We start from the raw sequence: 20,520 nt of genomic DNA on the forward strand, positions 1-20,520 counted from the left end.
TGGAGCCACAAAGACCCCAAAGTAGCCAAAGCAATCCTAAAAAAGGAAAGCAAAGCTGGAGGCATCACGACTCTGGACTTTAAGCTATATTACAAAGCTATATATATAGTCCTCCAGACAGTATGATACTGGCACAAAAACAGATTAATAGAACAGAATAGATTAATGGAACAGAATATAAAACCCAGAAATGGACCTACAAGTCTATGGTCAACTAATCTCTAACAAAACAGGAAAGAATATTCAGCAGAAAATAGTATCTTCAACAAATGGTGTTAGGAACACTGGACAGCAACATACAGAAAAATGAAACCACTTTCTTATACCACACACAAAAATAAATTCAAAATGGATGAAAGACCTAAATGTGAGACAGGAAATCATCAAAATTCTAGAGGAGAACACAGGCAGCAACCTCTTTGACCTTGGCCAGAATAACTGCTTACTAGACACATCTCCAAAGGCAAGGGAAACAAAAGCAAAAATGAACTATTGGGACTTAATCAAGATAAAAAAGCTTATGTACAGTGAAGAAGACACTAACAAAACTAAAAGACAACCTATGGAATGGGAGAAGAGATTTACAAATAACATACTAGTAAAGGGTTAGTATCCAAAATCTATAAAGAACTTATCTAACTCAACACACAAAAAATAAATAATCCAGTTAAGAAATGGGCAGAAGACATGAACAGACATTTTACCAAAGAAGACATACAAATGGTTAGCAGACACACGAAAACATGCTCCATATCACTCATCATCAGGGAAATACACATTGAAACCACGTTGAGATACTAGCTCACAATTGTCAGAATGGCCTAAATTAATAATAGAGGGAACAAAGGATGTTGGTGAGGATGCAGAGATAGGGGAACCCTCTTACACTGTTGGTGGGAATTCCAGGTGGTGAAGTCACTCCAGAAAAAGTTAAAAAGAGAACTACCCTATGATCCAGGAATTGCATTACTAGGTACTTACCCAAAGGATACAAAAAAAAAAAAAAAAAAAACCAAAAAACAAAAAAGCAAAAACAGATTCAAAGCGGCACATGCACCCCCATGTTTATAGCAGCATTGTCAACAATAGTCAGATTATGGAAAGAGCCCAAATGTCCATCAACTGATGAATGGATAAAGAAGATGTGGAATACATATACACAATGGAATATTACTCAGCTATCAAAAAGAATGAAATTTTACTATTTGCAACAATATGGATGGAACTAGAGTATATTATGCTAAGTGAAAAAGACAGAGAAAGACAAATACGGTATTATTTCACTCATATTTGGAATATAAGAAAGAAAACAGATGAACACAGGGGAAGGGAAAAGAGAGAGAAAGAGAGAAGCTAGAGAACAAACTGAGGGCTAATGGAGGGAGGTGGGCAGGGGATGGCTATTTGGTGAGGGGTGTCAAGGAGGGCACTTGTGATGAGCACTGGGTATTATATGTAAGAGAAGAATCACTAAATTCTACACCTGAAACCAATTTTACCAGGTGTGTTAACTAACTAGAATTTAAGTACAAAAATTGAAATAAAAAATAATAAATTCTATTATCTAAAACTGAAATAAATACATATATGCATAAATGAATAAAACTAAAAATGGATTAAAGACTTGTAATAAGACATGAAATCATAAAACTCCTAGAAAAAAAACACAAGGGGTAAGCTCATTGACATTGGTTTTGGCAATGAATTTCTTTTGGATTTGATAAAACCCAAAGGCAACAAAAAATAGCAAAAGAAAAGGAAACGACTGGGACTGTATCAAACTAAAAAGCTTCTGCATATCAAAGAAAACCATCAGCAAAATGAAAAGGCAACCTACTGAGTGGGAGAAAGTATTTGCAAATCTTATATCCAATAAGGGTCAATATCCAAAATATCCAAAAATCCCATACAACTACATAATAAAATGAAAATCCCATTAAAAAATGGGCATTGGAAGTGAATAGACATTTTTATAAAGAAGAAATCCAAATGACCAACACATAGTGAAAAGTGCTCAATATCACTAATCATAAAGGAAATGCACACCAAAACCACAACGAGACATCACCTCTCAGGTATCAGAATGACTCTCATCAAGAAGACAAGAGATAACAAGTGTTGGTAAAGATATGGAGAAAAAGAAACCCTTGAGCACTGTTGGTGGGAATGTAAACTGCTATAGCCACTGTGGAAAACAGTATGGAAGTTCCTCAAAAAGGTAAAGATAGATCTATCATATGATCCAGCAATTCCACTTCTGGATAAATATCCAAAGGAAATGAAAACAGGATTATCAAAGAGATAAAGTTGCATCACATGTTCACTGCAGCATTATTCACAACAGCCAAGATAGGGAAACAACATAAGTGTTGTCAACAGATGGATGAATAAAGAAGATGTGATATATACAAACAATGGTATATTATTGAGTCTTGAGAAAAAGGTAAACCTGCCATTTGTGACAATATGGGTGGACATTGAGGGCATTATGCTAAGTGAAATGAGCCAGAGAAAAACAAATACTGGATGGTATCAGTTATACACGGAACGTTTAAAAACAGTGAAACTCACAGAAACAGAGAATAGGAAAGTGGTTGCCAGGGTCTGGGTGGTAAGAGAAATGAGGAGGGATTGGTAAAACTGTAAAGATTTTCAAGAATATGAATAAGGTCTGAGTATCTAAGGATCTAATGTAAAACATGGTAACCATAACTGACAAAACCATATTGTATAATTGAAATTTGATAAGAGAGTAGAACTTAAATGTTTTCACCAAAAGAAAAAGACAAAGTTGTTCACTTAAATTTTACTTTAATTTTCTATTCTAAAACAAATATGTCACTCTGAGGAGTAATTCTTGCTACATCAGATCCTGAGTCAAAATACATTTTTGTGAAATGTCAGATAAATTATCAGAAATAAAAATAATTTTTTCATTAGTTTCAGAAGAATATCTAACTGGCATATTTCCATTTTCCTTATTATGTGAATAATAACATTTAACACTGATAATACAATATTCTATACCAATTACACTTTCATGAAAAAGTAAAAAAAAAAACAACACTGGAACAGAGAACAAACTGATGGTTGTCAGAGGGAAAAGGGATGAAGCTGATGAGCACAATGGGTGAAGGGGAATGGGAGATACAGGCTTCCAGTTATGGAATGAATAAGTCACATGAATAAAAGGCACAGCAGAGGAAATGAAGTCAGTGATATTGTAACAGTGTTGTATGGTTACACATGGTAGCTCCACTTGTGGTGAGCATAGCATAACATGTAGAGAAGTTGGTGTATACACTATGGTGTATGTCTGAAACTAATGTAACATTGTGTGTCAACTATACTCAAAAAAATTTAAAAAACAAATAAATAAAAACAAAATGGGCAGAGAATCTAAATAGACATTTATCCAAAGAAAATATAGATGACTGGTATGTGAAAAGTTGCTCAACATCAATAACCATCAGGGAAATGCAAATCAAAACCACAATATCATCAAACACTTGTTAGAATGGCTTTTATCAAAACAACACAAAACAAAACAAAAACAAAAACAAGAAATAACAAATGGTTAGGATTTAGAGAAAAGGGAACACTTGTGCAGTGTTGGGGAAAATTGGTGCAACCTATGTAAAACACTATGGAGGTTCCTCAAAAAATTAAAAGAAAAGAGCTACATTATGATCTAGAAATTCCACTTCTGTTTTTATCCAAAGAAAATGAAAACATTAACTCTAAAAGATATACATATATTTATTGCAGGATTATTTACAACAGCCAACATATAGAAACAATGTTAAGTATCCATTAAGGGGTAAAATGATAAAGAAAAAAATGGTATATATACCTAATGGAATATTATTCAGCCATAAAAAGGAAACTTTCCATTTGGGACAAAAATGGATGGACCTTGAAGGCATTTTGCTAAGTGAACAGAAGTCAGAGAAAAGCATCTATAATCTCATATGTAGAATAAAAAAATCATTTATAGGAGGAGCCAAGATGGCGAAACAGCATGGAAGTTTGTGTGTCTTGCATCCATAAAATACAGCCAGACCAACACTAAACCATCCTACACACCTACCTAGAAAACTGATTGAAAGATTAACACAACAATCTGCAGAACCTGAACCACAGAATTCAGCAGGTATGTGGCAAAGAGAGGTGAACTTGGGGAGAGAGAAGCTGGTGGAGGGCAGGGAGCCGCCTTGGCAGGGGGAGAGAGGACGGAGGTTCAGGCGGGGGAGAATACAAGAAAAGAACTCCTCCCAAAAAGCAGCTGGAGAGAACGTGAAAACTTCGAAATAGCCACAGGGACTAAACTAAAAAGGGAGAAAAGAGAAAGGAGATGGTTTAAATTCCATTAAGACTGTAAACAACGGGAGTGCAAAGGCTGCAACTCTGCAGCTCGATATCTGGCACTGATCTGGTGGGAAGGGCAAATCCCCACAAGGGGAAAAGTGGTTCCACTGCTGGAAGGACATTTGGTAGAGACTGTTGAAGCCACCTGATCCCAGAAGACCCCAGAAAACAGCCACATTCGCTGGTGCTGGAACAAAGTCGTTAATTGTGAAGCCTGGTGCCAAATGTGTTGTGATTTTCCATAATCCCTGAAAAGATGCTACTACACTATCTCACAAACTATTTCTGGGGCAGGCTGGCAACTGGCCACAGTCTCAGGGCACTAGCAGCAGCAGGGTCCAGTAGGCATTCCTGGGTACAGCAGGCATACAGCCATTGCTCAGTGAGACCCTCCAGCAGAGGGACAAAATGAGTCACCCTGCAGTTCTTCAGAACTTAAGGGGCCAGGGAAAACAGCTGCAACTGAGAAAAAAACCTGGGAGAGAGGTATTGCCTGGGGCTTTGTCACAGACAATGAAGAAGCCAGGAGTGGACAAAAGCTGAAGACAGAGGACAGGTGTACAATTGCTGATCAGAGAGAACAGGGTTCCCATACTAGAGACTGGGTAAGCTGAGTGACACCATTTTCACCACTCCTGCACATGCACATACACACCAACCAGCACTGCAACAATCCACCCCAGTAGGCTAGCAGTGCCATCTAGTGGAGAACGGAGCCATTACTCTGAGCCCCACCCAACTGGGCTAACCTCGCTCTTCAAGAACACAAGTCTCACCGCCTACTTAGTTTATGGACTATAAAGTGCTACATAGTCTGACTTCTAGGGGAAAACGAAGTAATTTTAGTCCAATTTCAATCTGTTAGCAGACTCATCTATTCAATTTTTTTTCTTTATATTCTTTCTCTTTTACACTATTTTCTTGAATACAGAAAAAGAAAATATCATTTTTATTTTCAATTTTCATTAAGAATATTTTCCTTAGTTTTTTCTATATTTTTTACTTTTGTGTAAATTTTTTCATTCTATCTTACTTCCATCATTCTATTTTAGTCTACTGCAGTGTATTCACCTTTTCAAATTTTCAAAATATTTCCTTGTTTTCTTTTTTTCCCTTTTTCTCTTTATCGCCTCCTTTCTTTTTCTTGAATGCAGGAATTGAAAAACTTCATTTTCACTTTCAATGTCTATTAAAAACATTTTTATTTATTTTTTACAATGTTTTTTGCTTTTATGTAGTCTTTTTCAAATTCTATTTTACTTCCATCATTCTATTTTAGTCTACTACAGTGTATTAACTTTTTCAAATTTTCAAGAGTCCTTTTTTTTTCTTTTTATACTTTTTCATTGTTTTCTTCAATACAGAAAGAGAAAAAAATTCATTTTTATTTTTAATTTTTATTAAAAGTATTGCTTTCCTACTATATTCTTTACTTTTGTGTAAATTTTTTCAAATTCTATTTTACTCCCATCATCTCATTGTAGTGTACTTCAGTGTATTCATTTCTCAAATTCTTAAACGATTTCCTTTTTTTTTCCTTTTTTTTTTCTCTAATCTGTCAAACCACTTTCAATACACAGACCAAAACAGACCTAGGATATAGCATCATTTATCAGATATGCGTGTGTGTGTTCTAATTTTAATATTTATTTAATTTTAATTTTTTTAATTTTTTTCTACCTCATTAATTCCTTTTCTCCCTTCAAAATGACAAAATGAAGGAATTCACCCCAAAAGAAAGAGCATGAAGAAACAACAGGCAGGTAATTTAACCAAAACAGATATAAGCAAGAGGTCTGAACCAGAATTTAGAATCGTGATAATAAGAATACTAGCCGGAATCGAAAATAGATTAGAATCCCTTCTATAGAGATAAAAGAAGTGAAACACAGAATGAAATTAAAAATGATATAACTGAGCTGCAAACACGGATGGATGCAGTGGCAGCAAGAATGGAACAGACAGAACAATTAGCAATATAGAGGACAATCTTATAGAGAATAATGTAGCAGAAAAAAAGAGTGACATAAGGCAAAAGAGCACGATTTAAGAATTACATAAATCAGTGACTCATTAAAAAGGAACAACATCAGAATCATAGGGGTCCCAGAAGAGGAAGACAGAGAAATAGGGGTAAAAGGGTTATGTGAGAAAATCATAGCAGAAAACGTTCCTAACCTGGGGAAAGACACAGACATCAATCCAGAAAGCACAGAGTACCCCCATTAGATTCAGGAATAACCAACCATCAACAAGGCATGTATCATAGTCAAATTCACAAAATGCTCAGGCAAGGAGAGAATCATGAAAGCAGCAAGGGAAAAAAAGTCCCTAACCCACAAGGGAAGACAGATTAGGTTTGCAGCAGACCTATCCACAGAAACATGGCAGGCCACAGAGGACTGAGAGGATATATTCAGTGTGCTGAGTCAGAAAAATATGCAGCCAATAATTCTTTATCCAGCAAGGCTGTCATTCAAAATAGAAGGAGAGATAAAAAGTCTCCCAGACAAACAAAGTAAAAGGACTTTGTGACTACTAAACCAACCTGGCAAAAAATTTTAAGGGGTATTCTCTGAGGGAAGAAAAGATGAAAAAAAATATATAAAAATAAATAAAGACCAAAAGCAACAAAGATTAGAAAGGACCAGAGAACACCACCAGAAACTCCAACTCTACAAGCATCATAATGGCAATAAATTCATATTTTTCAGGACTCACTCTAAACTTCAATGGACTCAATGATCCAATCAAAAGACATAGGGGTAACACAATGGATAAGAAAACAAGATCCATCTATTGACTGTTTACAAGAGACCCACTTTAGACCTAAAGACAACTTCAGATTGAAAGTAAGGGGATGGAGAACCATCTATCATGCTAATGGTCAACAAAAGAAAGTTTGAGTAGCCATACTTATATTGCACAATCTAGATTTTAAAATAAAGACTGTATCAAGAGATGCAGAAGGGCATTATATCATAATCAAGGGGTCTATCTACCAAGAAGACCTAACAATTGTAAACATTTATGTGCCAAATGTGGCAGCACCAAAATATACATCTCAATTAATCACAAACATAAACTCATTGAAAGTAATACCATAATAGTAGGAGACTTCCAACACCCCACTCACAGCAAAGGACATATCATCTAATCAAAAAGTCAACAAGGAAACAATGGCTTTGAATGACACACGGGACCAGATGGACTTAACAGATACATTGAGAACATTTCATCCTAAAGCAGCAGAATATACATTCTTCTCCAGTGCACATGGAAAATTCTACAGAATAGACCATATACTGGGACACAAATCAGCCCTAAGTAAGTACAAAAAGATAGAGATCATACTGTGCATATTTTCAGAGCATAATGCTATGAAACTCGAAAGCAACCACAAGAAAAAATTTGGAAAGGTAACAAATACTTGGAGACTGAAGAACATCGTACTAAAGAATGAATGGGCTAAACAAGATGTTAAAGAGGAAATTAAAAAGTATATGGAAGTCAATGAAAATGATAACACCACAACCCTAAACCTCTGGGCTGCAACAAAGGCTGTCATAAGAGGAAAGTATACAGCAATCCAGGCCTTCCTAAAGAAGGAAGAAAGATCTTAGATACATAACCTAACCTTATGCCTTAAGGAGCTAGAAAAAACAGCAAATAAAACCCAAAACCAGCAGAAGACAGGAAATAATAAAGATCAGAGCAGAAATTAATGCTATTGAAACAAAACAAAACAAAACAAAACAAAACAAAAAACCAGTAGAACACATCAATGAAACCAGAAGTGGGTTCTTTAAAAGAATTAACAAAATTGATAAACCACTAGCCAGTCTGATCAAAACAAAAAGGAAAGGACCCAAATAAATAAAATCAAGAATGAAAGAAGAGAGATCACAATCAACAGAGCAGAAATAAAAACAATAATATGAGAATATTGTGAGAAATTATATGCCAATGAAATGGGTAAAATGGAAGAAATGGGTAAATTCCTAGAAACATATACACTACCAAAACTGAAACAAGAAGAAATAGAAAATTTGAACAGACCCATAACCAGTAAGTATATCGAATTCGTAATCAAGAATCTGCCAAAAAACAAGAGTCCAGGGCCAGATGGCTTTCCAGGGGAATTCTACCAAACATTTAAGGAAGAGTTAACACCTATTCTCTTGAAACTGTTCCAAAAAATAGAAATGGAAGGAAAACTTCCAAACTCTATGAAGCCAGAATTACCTTGATTCCAAAACCAGACAGAGACCCCACTAAAAAGGAGAACTATAGACCAATTTCCCTGATGAACACGAATGCAAAAATCCTCAACAAGATAATTAGCCAACTGGATCCAACAATACATTAAAAAAATTATTAACCATGACCAAGTGGGATTTCTACCTGGGATGCAGGGCTGGTTCAATATCCACAAAACAATTAACATGATTCATCACATCAATCAAAGAAAGGACAAGAACCATATGATCCTTTCAATAGATGCAGAGAAAGCATTTGACAAAATACAGCATCCTGTCTTGATAAAAACCCCCAAGAAAATAGGGATAGAAAGATCATACCTCAAGATCATAAAAGCCATGTATGAACAACCCAATGCTAATATCATCCTCAATGGGGAAAACTGAGAGCTTTACCCCTAAGGTCAGGAACAAGACAGGGATGTCCACTCTTGCCACTCTTATTCAACACAGAATTGGAAGTCTTGGCCTCTGCAATCAGACAACACAAAGAAGTAAAAGGCATCCAAATTGGCCAGGAGGAGGTCAAACTTTCACTCTTTGCTGATGACATGATACTCTATAGGGAAAACCCAAAAGATTCCACCAAAAAACTGCTAGAACTGATTCATGAATTTAGCAAAGTTTCAGGATATAAAATCAATGCACAGAAATCGGTTGCATTCCTATACACCAACAATGAAGCAACAGAAAGAGAACTCAAGGAATCGTTCCCATTTATAGTTGTACCAAAAACCATAAAATACCTAGGAATAAATCTAACCAAAGAGGTGAAAAATCTATACACTGAAACCTATAGAAAGCTTATGAAAGAAATTGAAGAAGACACACAAAGAAAGGAAAAAGATTCCATGCTCCTGGATAGGAAGAACAAATATTGTTAAAATGTTGAAACTACCCAAAGCAATCTACATATTCAATGCAATCCCTATCAAAGTAACACCAGCATTCTTCACAGAGCTAGAACAAATAATCCTAAAATCTGTATGGAACCAGAAAAACCCTGAATAGCCAAAGCAAACTTGATAAAGGAAACCAAAGCAGGAGGCATCACAATCCCAGACTTCAAGCTGTAATCATCAAGACAGCATGGTACTGGCACAAGAACAGATACTCAGATCAATGGAACAGAATAGAGAACCCACAAATGGACCCACAAAGTATGGCCAACTAATCTTTGACAAAGCAAGAAAGAATATCCAATGGAATCAAGACAGTCTCTTCAGCAAGTGGTGCTGGGAAAACTGGACAGCAACATGCAGAAGAATGAACCTGGACCACTTTCTTACACCATACACAAAAATAAACTGAAAATGGATGAAAGACCTCAATGTAAAACAGGAAGCCATCAAAATCCTCGAGGAGAAAGCAGGCAAAAACCTCTTTGATCTTGGCCGTAGCAACTTCTTACTCAACATGTATCCAAAGACAAGGGAAATAAAAGCAAAAATGAACTCCTGGGACCTCATCAAAAGAAAAAGCTTCTGCACAGTGAAGGAAACAATCAGCAAAAGTAAAAGGCAATCGACAGAATGGGAGAAGATATTTGCAAATGACATACCAGATAAAGGGTTATTATCAAAAATCTATAAAGAACTTATCAAACTCAACACCCAAAAAACAATTAATCCAGTTAAGAAATGGGCAAAACACATGAATAGACACTTCTGCAAAGAAGACATCCGGATGGCCAACCAACACATGAAAAAATACTCAATATCACTCATCATCGGGGAACTACAAATCAAAACCACAATGAGATACCACCTCACACGTGTCAGAAAGGCTAACATTAACAACTCAGGTAACAACAGATGTTGGCGAGAATGCGGAGAAAGAGGATCTCTTTTGTATTGTTTTCGGAATGCAAGCTGCTGCAGCCACACTGGAAAACAGTATGGAGGTTCCTTAAAAAAACTAAAACTAGAACTACCCTTCGACCCAGCAATTGCACTACTAGGTATTTATCCAAGGGATACAGGTGTGCTGTTTTGAAGGAACACAAGAACCCCAATGTTTATAGCAGCACTGTCAACAATGGCCCAAGTATGGAAAGAGCCCAAATGTCCAACGATGGATGAATGGGTAAAGAAGTGGTATATATATACAATGGAGTATTACTTGGCAATCAAAAAGAATGAAATCTTGCCACTTGCAACTACGTGGATGGAACCAGAGGATATTATGCTACGTGAAATCAGTCAGTCAGAGAAAGACAAAAATCATATGAAGTCACTCATAGGAGGACTTTAAGACACAAAACAGATGAACATAAGGGAATGGAAAGAAAAATAATAAAAAACAGGGTGACATAACAGAAGAGACTCATAAATATGGAGAACAAACTGATAGTTATGGGAGGGGTTGTGGAAGGGGGAATGGGCTAAATGGTAAGGGGCACTAAAGAATCTGCTCCTGATATCATTTTTGCACTATACGCTAATTTGGACATAAATTTTAAAAAATAAAAAAATAAAACTTAATAAAAAAACAAAAAAAATTAAAAAAATTATTTATAGATTCACAAAACAGATTGGTAGTTGCCAGAGATGGGCAGAGTGGAGTGGGGAGCCAAAATAGGTGTAGTGGGTCAAAACATACAAGCTTCAGTTACAAAATAAATGAGTCTTGGGGATATAATATAAAATTGTTAAGAAAATGAATTTTAAAAGTTATTATATGAGAAAGTTAAAACAATGTACAGGTGACTAGTCTTAATTTGGTGATTCTTTCACAATATATACACATTTAGAATCATTTGTACATCTGAAACTAACAATGTTTTATGTCCATTATACCTCAATAAAAATTAAAAACAGAAAAAAAAACATTGAAGATTTATTATTCTAGACATTAACAGTACAGATAATATAAATATGTAAAATATATCTATACAATGTCCATTTCAATAGTATCTTGCATGTTTGAATTACTCATCTTTGGGGCAAATTGTTTTCCACTAAAGACTTTTGAAATATTACATTCCATTATTGATTTCAGCCTCTTCTTGGTTTTTGCTTCTTTTTATCACAGCTTGCAATAAAAAATGGCTTTATGTAGGGGCACCTGGGTGGTTGAGTCAGTTGAGTGTCTGCTCCGGCTCAGGTCATGATCTCATGGTCTGTGGCTTAGAGCCCTGCATCAGGCTCTGTGCTGACAGCTCAGAGCCTGGAGTTGCTTGGGATTCTTTGTCTCCCTCTCCCTCGGCCCCTCCCCACTCTTTCACTCTCTTTCTATCTCTTAAAAATAAAAATTAAAAAAAAATTAAAAATTGGCTTTATGTAAATTGGGAATATGGCTGGGTGGGGAAATTAGTTATATGAAGGTCTGGTGTTAATACTAATTTGAGTTCATTAAGAAAAACTGGCTTATGTTTATAAATTTCCATAATGTATATCAAATAGAAATTCCACGAAACTATTAAAAATGTAGACTTTCATACCTGAGATTTAAAAATACTTTAATATTTTACATATATGGTGTAGAAAATGTAACCCTATTAAAATTTCCAAAAACTAACTGTTCTTTTAAAATATTTAGTGCCTTGACTTGTTTTCTTTCTTTTTAAGATGAAATTTATTGTCAAATAGGTTTCCATACAACACCCAATGTTCCTCCCAAAGGTGCCCTCCTCAATGCCCATCACCCACCCTCCCCTACCTCCCAATCCCCATCAACCCTCAGTTTATTATCAATTTTTAAATCTCTTCTGTGTTGGCTCTCTTCCTAATATTTTTTTCCTTCCCCTCCCCCATGATCTTCTGTTAAGGTTCTCAGGATCCACATAACAGTGAAAATATTTGCTATCTGTCTTTCTCTGTAAGACTTATTTCACTTAGCATAACACTCCAGTTCCATCCACATTGCTAAAAAAGGCCCTATTTCATTCTTTCTCATTGCCATGTAGTATTCCATTGTGTATATAAACCACAATCTCTTTATCCATTCATCAGTTGATGATTATTTAGGTTCTTTCCATAATTTGGCTATTGTTGAAAGTGCTGCTGTAAACATTGGGGTACAAGAGCCCCTATGCATCAGCACTCCTGTGAATTTACCCCTTGGGTAAATTCCTAGCAGTGCTACTGCTGGGTCATAGGGGTAGATCTATTTTTGATTTTTTGAGGAAACTCCACATTGTTTTCCAGAGCAGCTGCACCAGTTTGCGTTCCCACCAACAGTGCAAGAGGGTTCCCGTTTCTCCACATATCTCCAGCATCTACTCTCCTGATGTGTAAATTTTAGCCACTCTGACTGGCTTGAGGTGGCATCTCAGTGTGGTTTTGATTTGTATTTCCCTGAAGAGGAGTGACGTTGAGCATCTTTTCATGTATCTGTTGGCCATCTGGATGTCTTCTTTAGAGAAGTGGCTATTCATGTTTTCTGACCATTTCTTCACTGGATTATTTGTTTTTCAGGTGTGGAGTTTGGTGAGTTCTTTACAGATTTTGGATACTAGCCCTTTGTCTGATATGGCATTTGCAAATACATTTTCCCATTTCGTTGGTTGCACTTTAGTTTTGTTGATTGTTTCCTTTGCAGTGCATAAGCTTTTTCTCTTCATAAGGTCCCAATAGTTCAATTTTGCTTTTAATTCCCTTGCCTTTGGAGATGTGTCAAGTAAGGAATTGCTGCGGCTGAGGTCAAAGATTTTTCTTCCTGCTTTCTCCTCTAGGGTTTTGATGGTTTCCTATCTCACATTCAGGTCCTTTATCTGTTTTGAGTTTACTTTTGTTAATGGTGTAAGAAAGTGATTTAGTTTCATTCTTCTGCATATTGCTGTCCAGTTCTCCCAGCACCACTTGTTAAAGAGACTGTCTTTTTTCCATTGGATATTCTTTCCTGCTTTGTCAAAGCTTAGTTGGCCATACTTTTTGTGGGTCCAATTCTGGAGTTTCTATTCTATTCCAATGGTCTATGTGTCTGTTTTTGTGCCAATACCATGCTGTCTTGATGATTACAGCTTTGTAGTAGAGGCTAAAGTCTGGGATTGTGATGCCTCCTGCTTTGGTCTTCTTCTTCAATATTACCTTGGCTATTCAGGGTCTTTTGTGGTTCCATACAAATTTTAGGATTGCTTATTCTAGCTTCAAGAAGAATGCTGGTGCGGTTTTGATTGGGATTGCATTGAATGTGTAGATAGCTTTGGGTAGTATTGACATTTTAACAATATTTATTCTTCCAATCCATGAGCATGGAATGTTATTCCATTTCTTTATACCTTCTTCAATTACCTTCATAAGCTTTCTATAGTTTTCATCATACAGATCTTTTACATCTTTGGTTAGGTTGATTCCATGGTATTTTATGCTTCTTGGTGCAATTGTGAATGGGATCAGTGTCTTTATTTGTCTTTCTGTTGCTTCATTATTAGTGTATAAGAATGCAACTGATTTTTGTACATTGATTTTGTATCCTGCGACTTTGCTGAATTCATGTATCAGTTTTAGCAGACTTTTGGTGGAATCTATCAGGTTTTCCATGTATCATATCATGTCATCTGCAAAAAGTGAAAGCTTGACTTCATCTTTGCCAATTTTGATGCCTTTGATTTCCTTTTGTTGTCTGACTGCTGATGCTAGAACTTCCAACACTACGTTAAACAACAGCGGTGAGAGTGGACATCCCTGTCGTGTTCCTGATCTTAGGGGGAAAACTCTAAGTTTTCCCATTGAGGATGATATTAGCTGTGGGCTTTTCATAAATGGCTTTTATGATGTTTAAGTATGTTCCTTCTATCCCGACTTTCTCAAGGGTTTTTATTAAGAAGCGATTCTGAATTTTGTCAAATACTTTTTCTACATCGATTGACAGAATCATATGGTCCTTTTCTTTTCTTTTATCAGTGTGATGTATCACATTGATTGATTTGAGAATGCTGAACCAGCCCTGCAGCCCAAGAATGAATCCCACTTGATCATGGTAAGTAATTATTTTTATATGCTGTTGAATTGGATTTGGTAGTATCCTGTTGAGAATTTTTGCATCCATATTCATCAGGTATATTTGTCTGTAGTTCTTTTTTTTTATTTTTTTTTTTGCTGGGTTTCTGTCTGGTTTACAAATCAAAGTAATGCTGGCTTCATAGAATGAGTCTGGAAATTTTCCTTCCCTTTCTATTTTCTAGAACAGCTTGAGAAGGATAGGTATTATCTCTGCTTTAAATGTCTGGTAGAATTCTGCAGGGAAGCCATCTGGTCCTGGACTCTTATTTCTTGGGAGATTTTTGATAACAGGTTCAATTTCTTCACTGGTTATGGGTCTGTTCAAGTTTCCTATTTCTTCCTGTTTGAGTTTTGGAAGTGTGTGGGTGCTTAGGAATTTGTCCATTTATTCCAGGTTGTGCAGTTTGTTGGCATATAAATTTTCATAGTATTCCCTGATGATTGCTTATATTTCTGAGGGACTGGTTGTAAGAAATCCATTTGCATTTGTGATTTTATCTATTTGGGTAAACTCCCCTTTTTGAGAAGCCTGCCTAGAGGTTTATCAATTTTGTTTATTTTTTCAAAAAACCAACTCATCTTTATATTGATCTCCTCTAAAGTTTTTTTAGATTCTATATTGTTTATTTCTCCTCTGATCTTTATTATTTCTCTTCTTGTGTTGGGTTTGGGGTGTTTTTGCTCCTTTGCTTCTATTTCCTTTAGGTGTGCTGTTAAGATTTTGCATCTGGGATTACTATTGTTTCTTGAGATAGGCCTGGATTGCAATGTATTTTCCTCTCGGGACTGCCTTCGCTGCATCCCAAAGCATTTGGATTGTTGTATTTTCATTTGTTTCCATATATTTTTTAATTTCTTCTCTAACTGACTGGTTGACCCATTCATTCTTTAGTAGGGTGTTCTTTAACCTCCATGCTTTTAGAGGTTTTCCAGACTTTTTCCTGTGGTTGATTTCAAGTTTCATAGCACTGTGGTCTGAAAGTTTGCATGGTATGATGTCAATTCTTTTATACTTATTAAGGGGCTGTTTTGTGACCCAGTATGCAATCTATCTTGGAGAATGTTCCATGTGCACTCGAGAATAAAGTATATTCTGTTGCTTTGGGATGCAGAGTTCTAAATATATGTCTCAAGTCCATCAGATCCAATGTATCATTCAGGGCCCTTGTTTCTTTATTGATCCTCTGTCTGGATGATCTATCTATAGTTGTAGGTGGAGTATTAAAGTCTCTTGAAATTTCCATATTCTTATCAATAAGGTTGCTTATGTTTGTGATTAATTGTTTTATATATTTGGGGGCTCCTGTATTCAGCGCATAGACATTTATAATTGTTAGCTCTTCCCGATGGATAGACCCTGTAACTATTATTAACAGCCTTCTTAATCTCTTGTTACAGCCTTTAATTTAAAGTCTAGTTTGTCTGATATAAGTAAGGGTACTCCAGCTTTCTTCTGACTTCCAGTAGCATGATAGATAGGTCTCCATCCCCTCACTTTCAACCTGAAGGTGTCCTCAGTTCTAAAATGAGTCTCTTTTAGTCAGCAAACAGATGGGTCTTATTTTTTATTCATTTTGATACCCTATGTCTTTTGGTTGGAGCATTTCGTCCATTTACATTCAGTGTTATCATGGAAAGATATGGGTTTACAGTCAGTGTGATGTCTGTAGGTTTCATGCTTGTAGTGATGTCTCTGGTACTTTGTGGACCTTGCAACATTTCACTCACAGAGTTTCCCTTAGGATCTCTTGTAGGGCTGGTTTAGTGGTGATAAATTCCTTCAGTTTTTGTTTGTTTGAGAAAACCTTTCTCTCTCTTCTATTCTGAATTACAGAGTTGCTCGATAAAAGATTCTCGGCTGCATATTTTTTCTGTTCATCATATTGAAGATTTCCTGCCATTCCTTTCTGGCCTGCCAAGTTTCCATAGACAGGTCTGCCAGTACTGTTATGTGTGTACCTTTTTAAGTTAGAGCCTGTTTATCCCCAGCTGCTTTATTTTCTCTTTATCCTTGTATTTTGCCAGTTTCCGTATGATATGTTGAGCAGAAGATGGATTCAAGTTACGTCTGAAGGGATTTATCTGTTTCTCTAGGATTTCAATGCCTTTTTCCTTACCCAGATCAGGGTAATTCTCAGCTATGATTTGTTCAAGTACACCTTCAGCCCCTTTCCCTCTTCTTCTTCTGGAATTCCTATGATACAGGTATTGTTCCATTTGATTACATCAGTTAGTTCTCTAATTCTCCCCTCATAATCCTGGATTTGTTTATCTCTCTTTTTCTAAGTTTCCTGTTTTTCCATGATTTTATCTTGTAATTAACCTATTCTCTCCTCTTCCTCTTCAAATCAAGCTGTGGTCGCCTCCATTTTACTTTGCACCTCATTTATGGCATTTTTTAGCTTCTCATGACTATTTATTAGTCCCTTGATCTCTGTAGCAATAGATTCTCTGCTGTCCTCTGTGCTTTTTTCAAGCCCAGGAATTAATTTTATGGCTATTACTCTAAATTCTTATTCCTATTTATATTGCTCAAATCGTTTTGATTAATTTGTTAGCTGTTGCTACTTCCTGGAGTTTCTTTTGAGGAGAATTCTTCCAGTTCGTCATTTTGGGTAGTCCCTGGGGTGGCTCCAAACTGCAGGGTACTTCCCCTGTGCTGTCAGGAGAAACTTGTGTTGCTGGGCAAGGCTGCAATCCGACCTGATACCTGTCCCCAGCCCACCGTTGGGACCACAGACTGTTGTGTACCTTATCTTCCCCTCTCCCAGGGGCAGGACTCACTGTGGAGTGGTGTGACCCCAGTCTGGACTACTTGCACACTGCCAGGCTTGTGGTGCTGATTCGATGGGATCTGGCGTATTAGCCAGGGTGGATCAGCAAGGTGCATGGGGGTGGGAAGGGTAGGTTTAACTCGATTTGGTGTCAGTGGTCCCCTGCGGCAGGGGCACTGCAGCACCAGGAGGGAGGCAGGTCTGTCGGAGGGATGGATCTACAGATGTACAGCGTTGGGGAAGCAAGTTTGGTGATGGGAACTGGTTCCCTTTGGAATTTCAGCTGGGATATGGGAGAGGGAGATTGTGCTTGCCAGTGCCTTTGTTCCCCCGCCGAGCTGAGCTCTGTCTTCCAGGGCTCAACAACTCTCCCTCCCAGTGTCGTCTTGCCCTCCCTCTGGTGGAGCAGAGCTGTTGACTTTTAACATTCCAGCTGTTATGTCCTTCTGGCTGTCAGGACTCATGGAGCCCGGCCCCTCTGTGTTTGCAAGCCAGACTTGGGGGCTCTGCCTTGCTGGACGGGCTGCCCTTCCGCTGCCCCGGCTCCCTCCTGCCAGTCCGCCAGTCCGTGTAGCTCGCACCGCCTCTCCGCCCTTCGTACCCTCTTCTGTGGGCCTCTTGTGTACACTTGGCTCCAGAGAGTCCATTCTGCTAGTCTTCTGATAGTTTCCTGGGTTATTTAGGCAGATGTGGGTGGAATCTAAGCAATCAGCAGGACGAGGTGAGCCCAGTGTCCCCCTATGCCGCCATCTTCCCCTGTCTCTTCCAGGATCCAATAGATCTGATTCAATCTAATAAAATATATGAATTTGGTTCAGGGGTAGTCCAGTTCAGGCTGTATACTTTAGATAAGAAACCACTGTTCGTTCCTCTAGTCCATGGAAGGTGCTCCATGTCTGTTAGACTCATTTACCTGAAATCTGCCTTGTCTTGTTTTTAAGGCTGGAAAATCAAGTGGTGATTTCTCATCACTGAAACCCGCTGAGTCCATTAGAACGACTGGCCACGTGTCTCAAAAAATTTTAGCACCAGCACATTTCTGGTATATACCATCTAAATACAGGCTAAAGAGTTGAATATAAAAAGATGAAGGTGATTAGCCAGCTTTCAGAAATCAGTTTCAACGCTTATAGCCAGTTATAACACACACAATACTTACTGTATTTTGAAAAACAGAAAAGAAATTCATGCCTATTAATCATGCTGTGATTCTCACCTCTTCTGCATCAGTGCTGTTTAGTTCTTCTGCTTTAATTTTATTGTAAGTATCCAATATATCAGTACAGCTCTGATCCCTAAGAAACAAGTAAGTCAAAAGATACTTCAATATATTATTTTTAAAATCAGAAGTCAGCTCCTCTGGAAGATAAAACTGCTTCTTACCCAATAAATCGAAGTAAGACATCAGTTACAATTTTGGCTGCTTTAACTATAGGACTATCTGGCTCATTGAAAGTCCTGGCATTATGCTCAATGTAGCGAACCTCCCACATTAATGCTGATATTCTCCTATGAAAGAAAAAATAACCCTGTTACTTTTTTGATACATATAAAGTCTGTTCTAAGAATTTACAACATAGAACAACTAGGCACTCAATCATGGCATGTCAAAGGTGTTCTAATATATGTATGTAACTTAATATATGTGTATAACTGATATGCACTAATATAAAGGTATATAGTTACAGTATTTGAAGTGTAGGAAGCATTAAGAACCAGTGGACTGCATATTGGAAAGAACTGACCCAGGACATCATGGGTAAATAGGGATTTTAATGAAATAAGTATAAACACAGTGTTTTGATAAAGTCAAGGAAATGTTTAGTTTTCAGTGGAAGAAATGAGAAGATCAAGAAAAAAAAAGAAACCAGGTTTCAGAAAAATAATTTTATGTAGTTACTTTTATGATATGTATTATCAAATTAAATTGTAGGTAATGTTATAAAATATACCCAATTGGCTATATTTACAGCCAGCTCATGTTGGAATAACTGTGATTAGGACACAGTGGACTCTGGGGTTAGAGATGTACCAAAGGGTGCCCTCTACTACTCTCTCATAATTGACTCCCAACTGAAATGAAGAAAAAAATTTACTTGGCCCTTTATCTAAACACATTTTAGGGCTGGTAATTAAATCTAACTGCTGCCTAATTCCTCAACAAGGGATTTAAACATGCTCCGACTTTCTAGAGCACCTTAATCATGATGAATCCACAAATCACTTACTTAATCTGCCTTTAATAAACTAAAGTGAATGATAGTTTTTGTTTCACATGTGATTTGTGCTACTCATAATTTCTTCTCTGTCCTTTATTCCATACTCCTTACCCTGGAAGACTGAGAATCTATCAAAAAAGGTAAATTAGTGTTCCAAATCTTTAGAAGAAATTTTGGAGTATACTGAATGATTATTTTATAGTAAGAAAACACAGATCTCACTGTATCATTATACAAAAAGGAACACAAAAGATGTAAAGCTATAAACTTTATAAATAATAAAACTAAACAGACCTGTAAAAGCGATTTTCAAGTCTCCGCCTGATGGTGTTGAGGTCAGTTGGATAAGCAACTACAGTACAATACAAGGGATAGGCACTGAGATCCACTGGAACAGCAAAAGGGCTGGCAAAATCTATAACATTACCAAAATCAAAAAAGGTAGTTATAAAAGATATTAATGTTTCATGTTAACAAACAAAAACTTTATAAATTAGAAGGGAGGACAATATACTACATTACTAAAATTGAATGATCCAATTATGCAAATATTAGACAAGTATCATTAAAATGTTATTCTTTTTATTTGGACATAATATCTATGAATCATGTATGATACACTGGTTCAAATCAGGTGCAATGAGATGAATAAAAGGAGAACTTCAAATCTGTCTTTTCTGGATAAATGCCAAACAGCTCAAGTGATATGTTTTAGATAATATAGCTTAGACATGTAAGTAAAAAGTATTACTCATCCACTGTGTATCAAAAAACTCAACCAAAGTCAAGCACAGAGAATAGCTAGAGAGCCAAAGTGACTCAAGAAAGTAAAAGACCACTATATACCACGTCTTCACTATTATATAAGCTCCCAGAGAATAGAAAAAAATTTATCATTCATTACACTGGCCAAACATATAAAATATTAATATTAAAACTAGAATCACTTGATTAA

The 20,520-nt window shown here is 36.7% G+C and overlaps 1 protein-coding gene across 7 annotated transcripts in view; it reads right to left on the reverse strand.

Annotated features, from left to right (window-relative positions):
• Positions 1–20,520, reverse strand: part of BRWD3 (bromodomain and WD repeat domain containing 3) — a 219,229-nt gene that overhangs the window by 40,426 nt on the left and 158,283 nt on the right. For all 7 annotated transcript variants that reach the window (XM_042975142.1, XM_042975143.1, XM_042975144.1 and 4 more), the window contains 3 exons: positions 19,860–19,980; positions 18,730–18,855; positions 18,563–18,641 (listed from right to left, as the gene is read on the reverse strand). In XM_042975142.1, the coding sequence (XP_042831076.1) occupies positions 18,563–18,641; positions 18,730–18,855; positions 19,860–19,980 (326 nt within the window). The remainder of the gene's footprint in view (positions 1–18,562; positions 18,642–18,729; positions 18,856–19,859; positions 19,981–20,520) is intronic.

This window comes from Panthera tigris, chromosome X (genome assembly GCF_018350195.1).
Source record: "Panthera tigris isolate Pti1 chromosome X, P.tigris_Pti1_mat1.1, whole genome shotgun sequence".
NCBI classification, from domain to species: domain Eukaryota; kingdom Metazoa; phylum Chordata; class Mammalia; order Carnivora; family Felidae; genus Panthera; species Panthera tigris.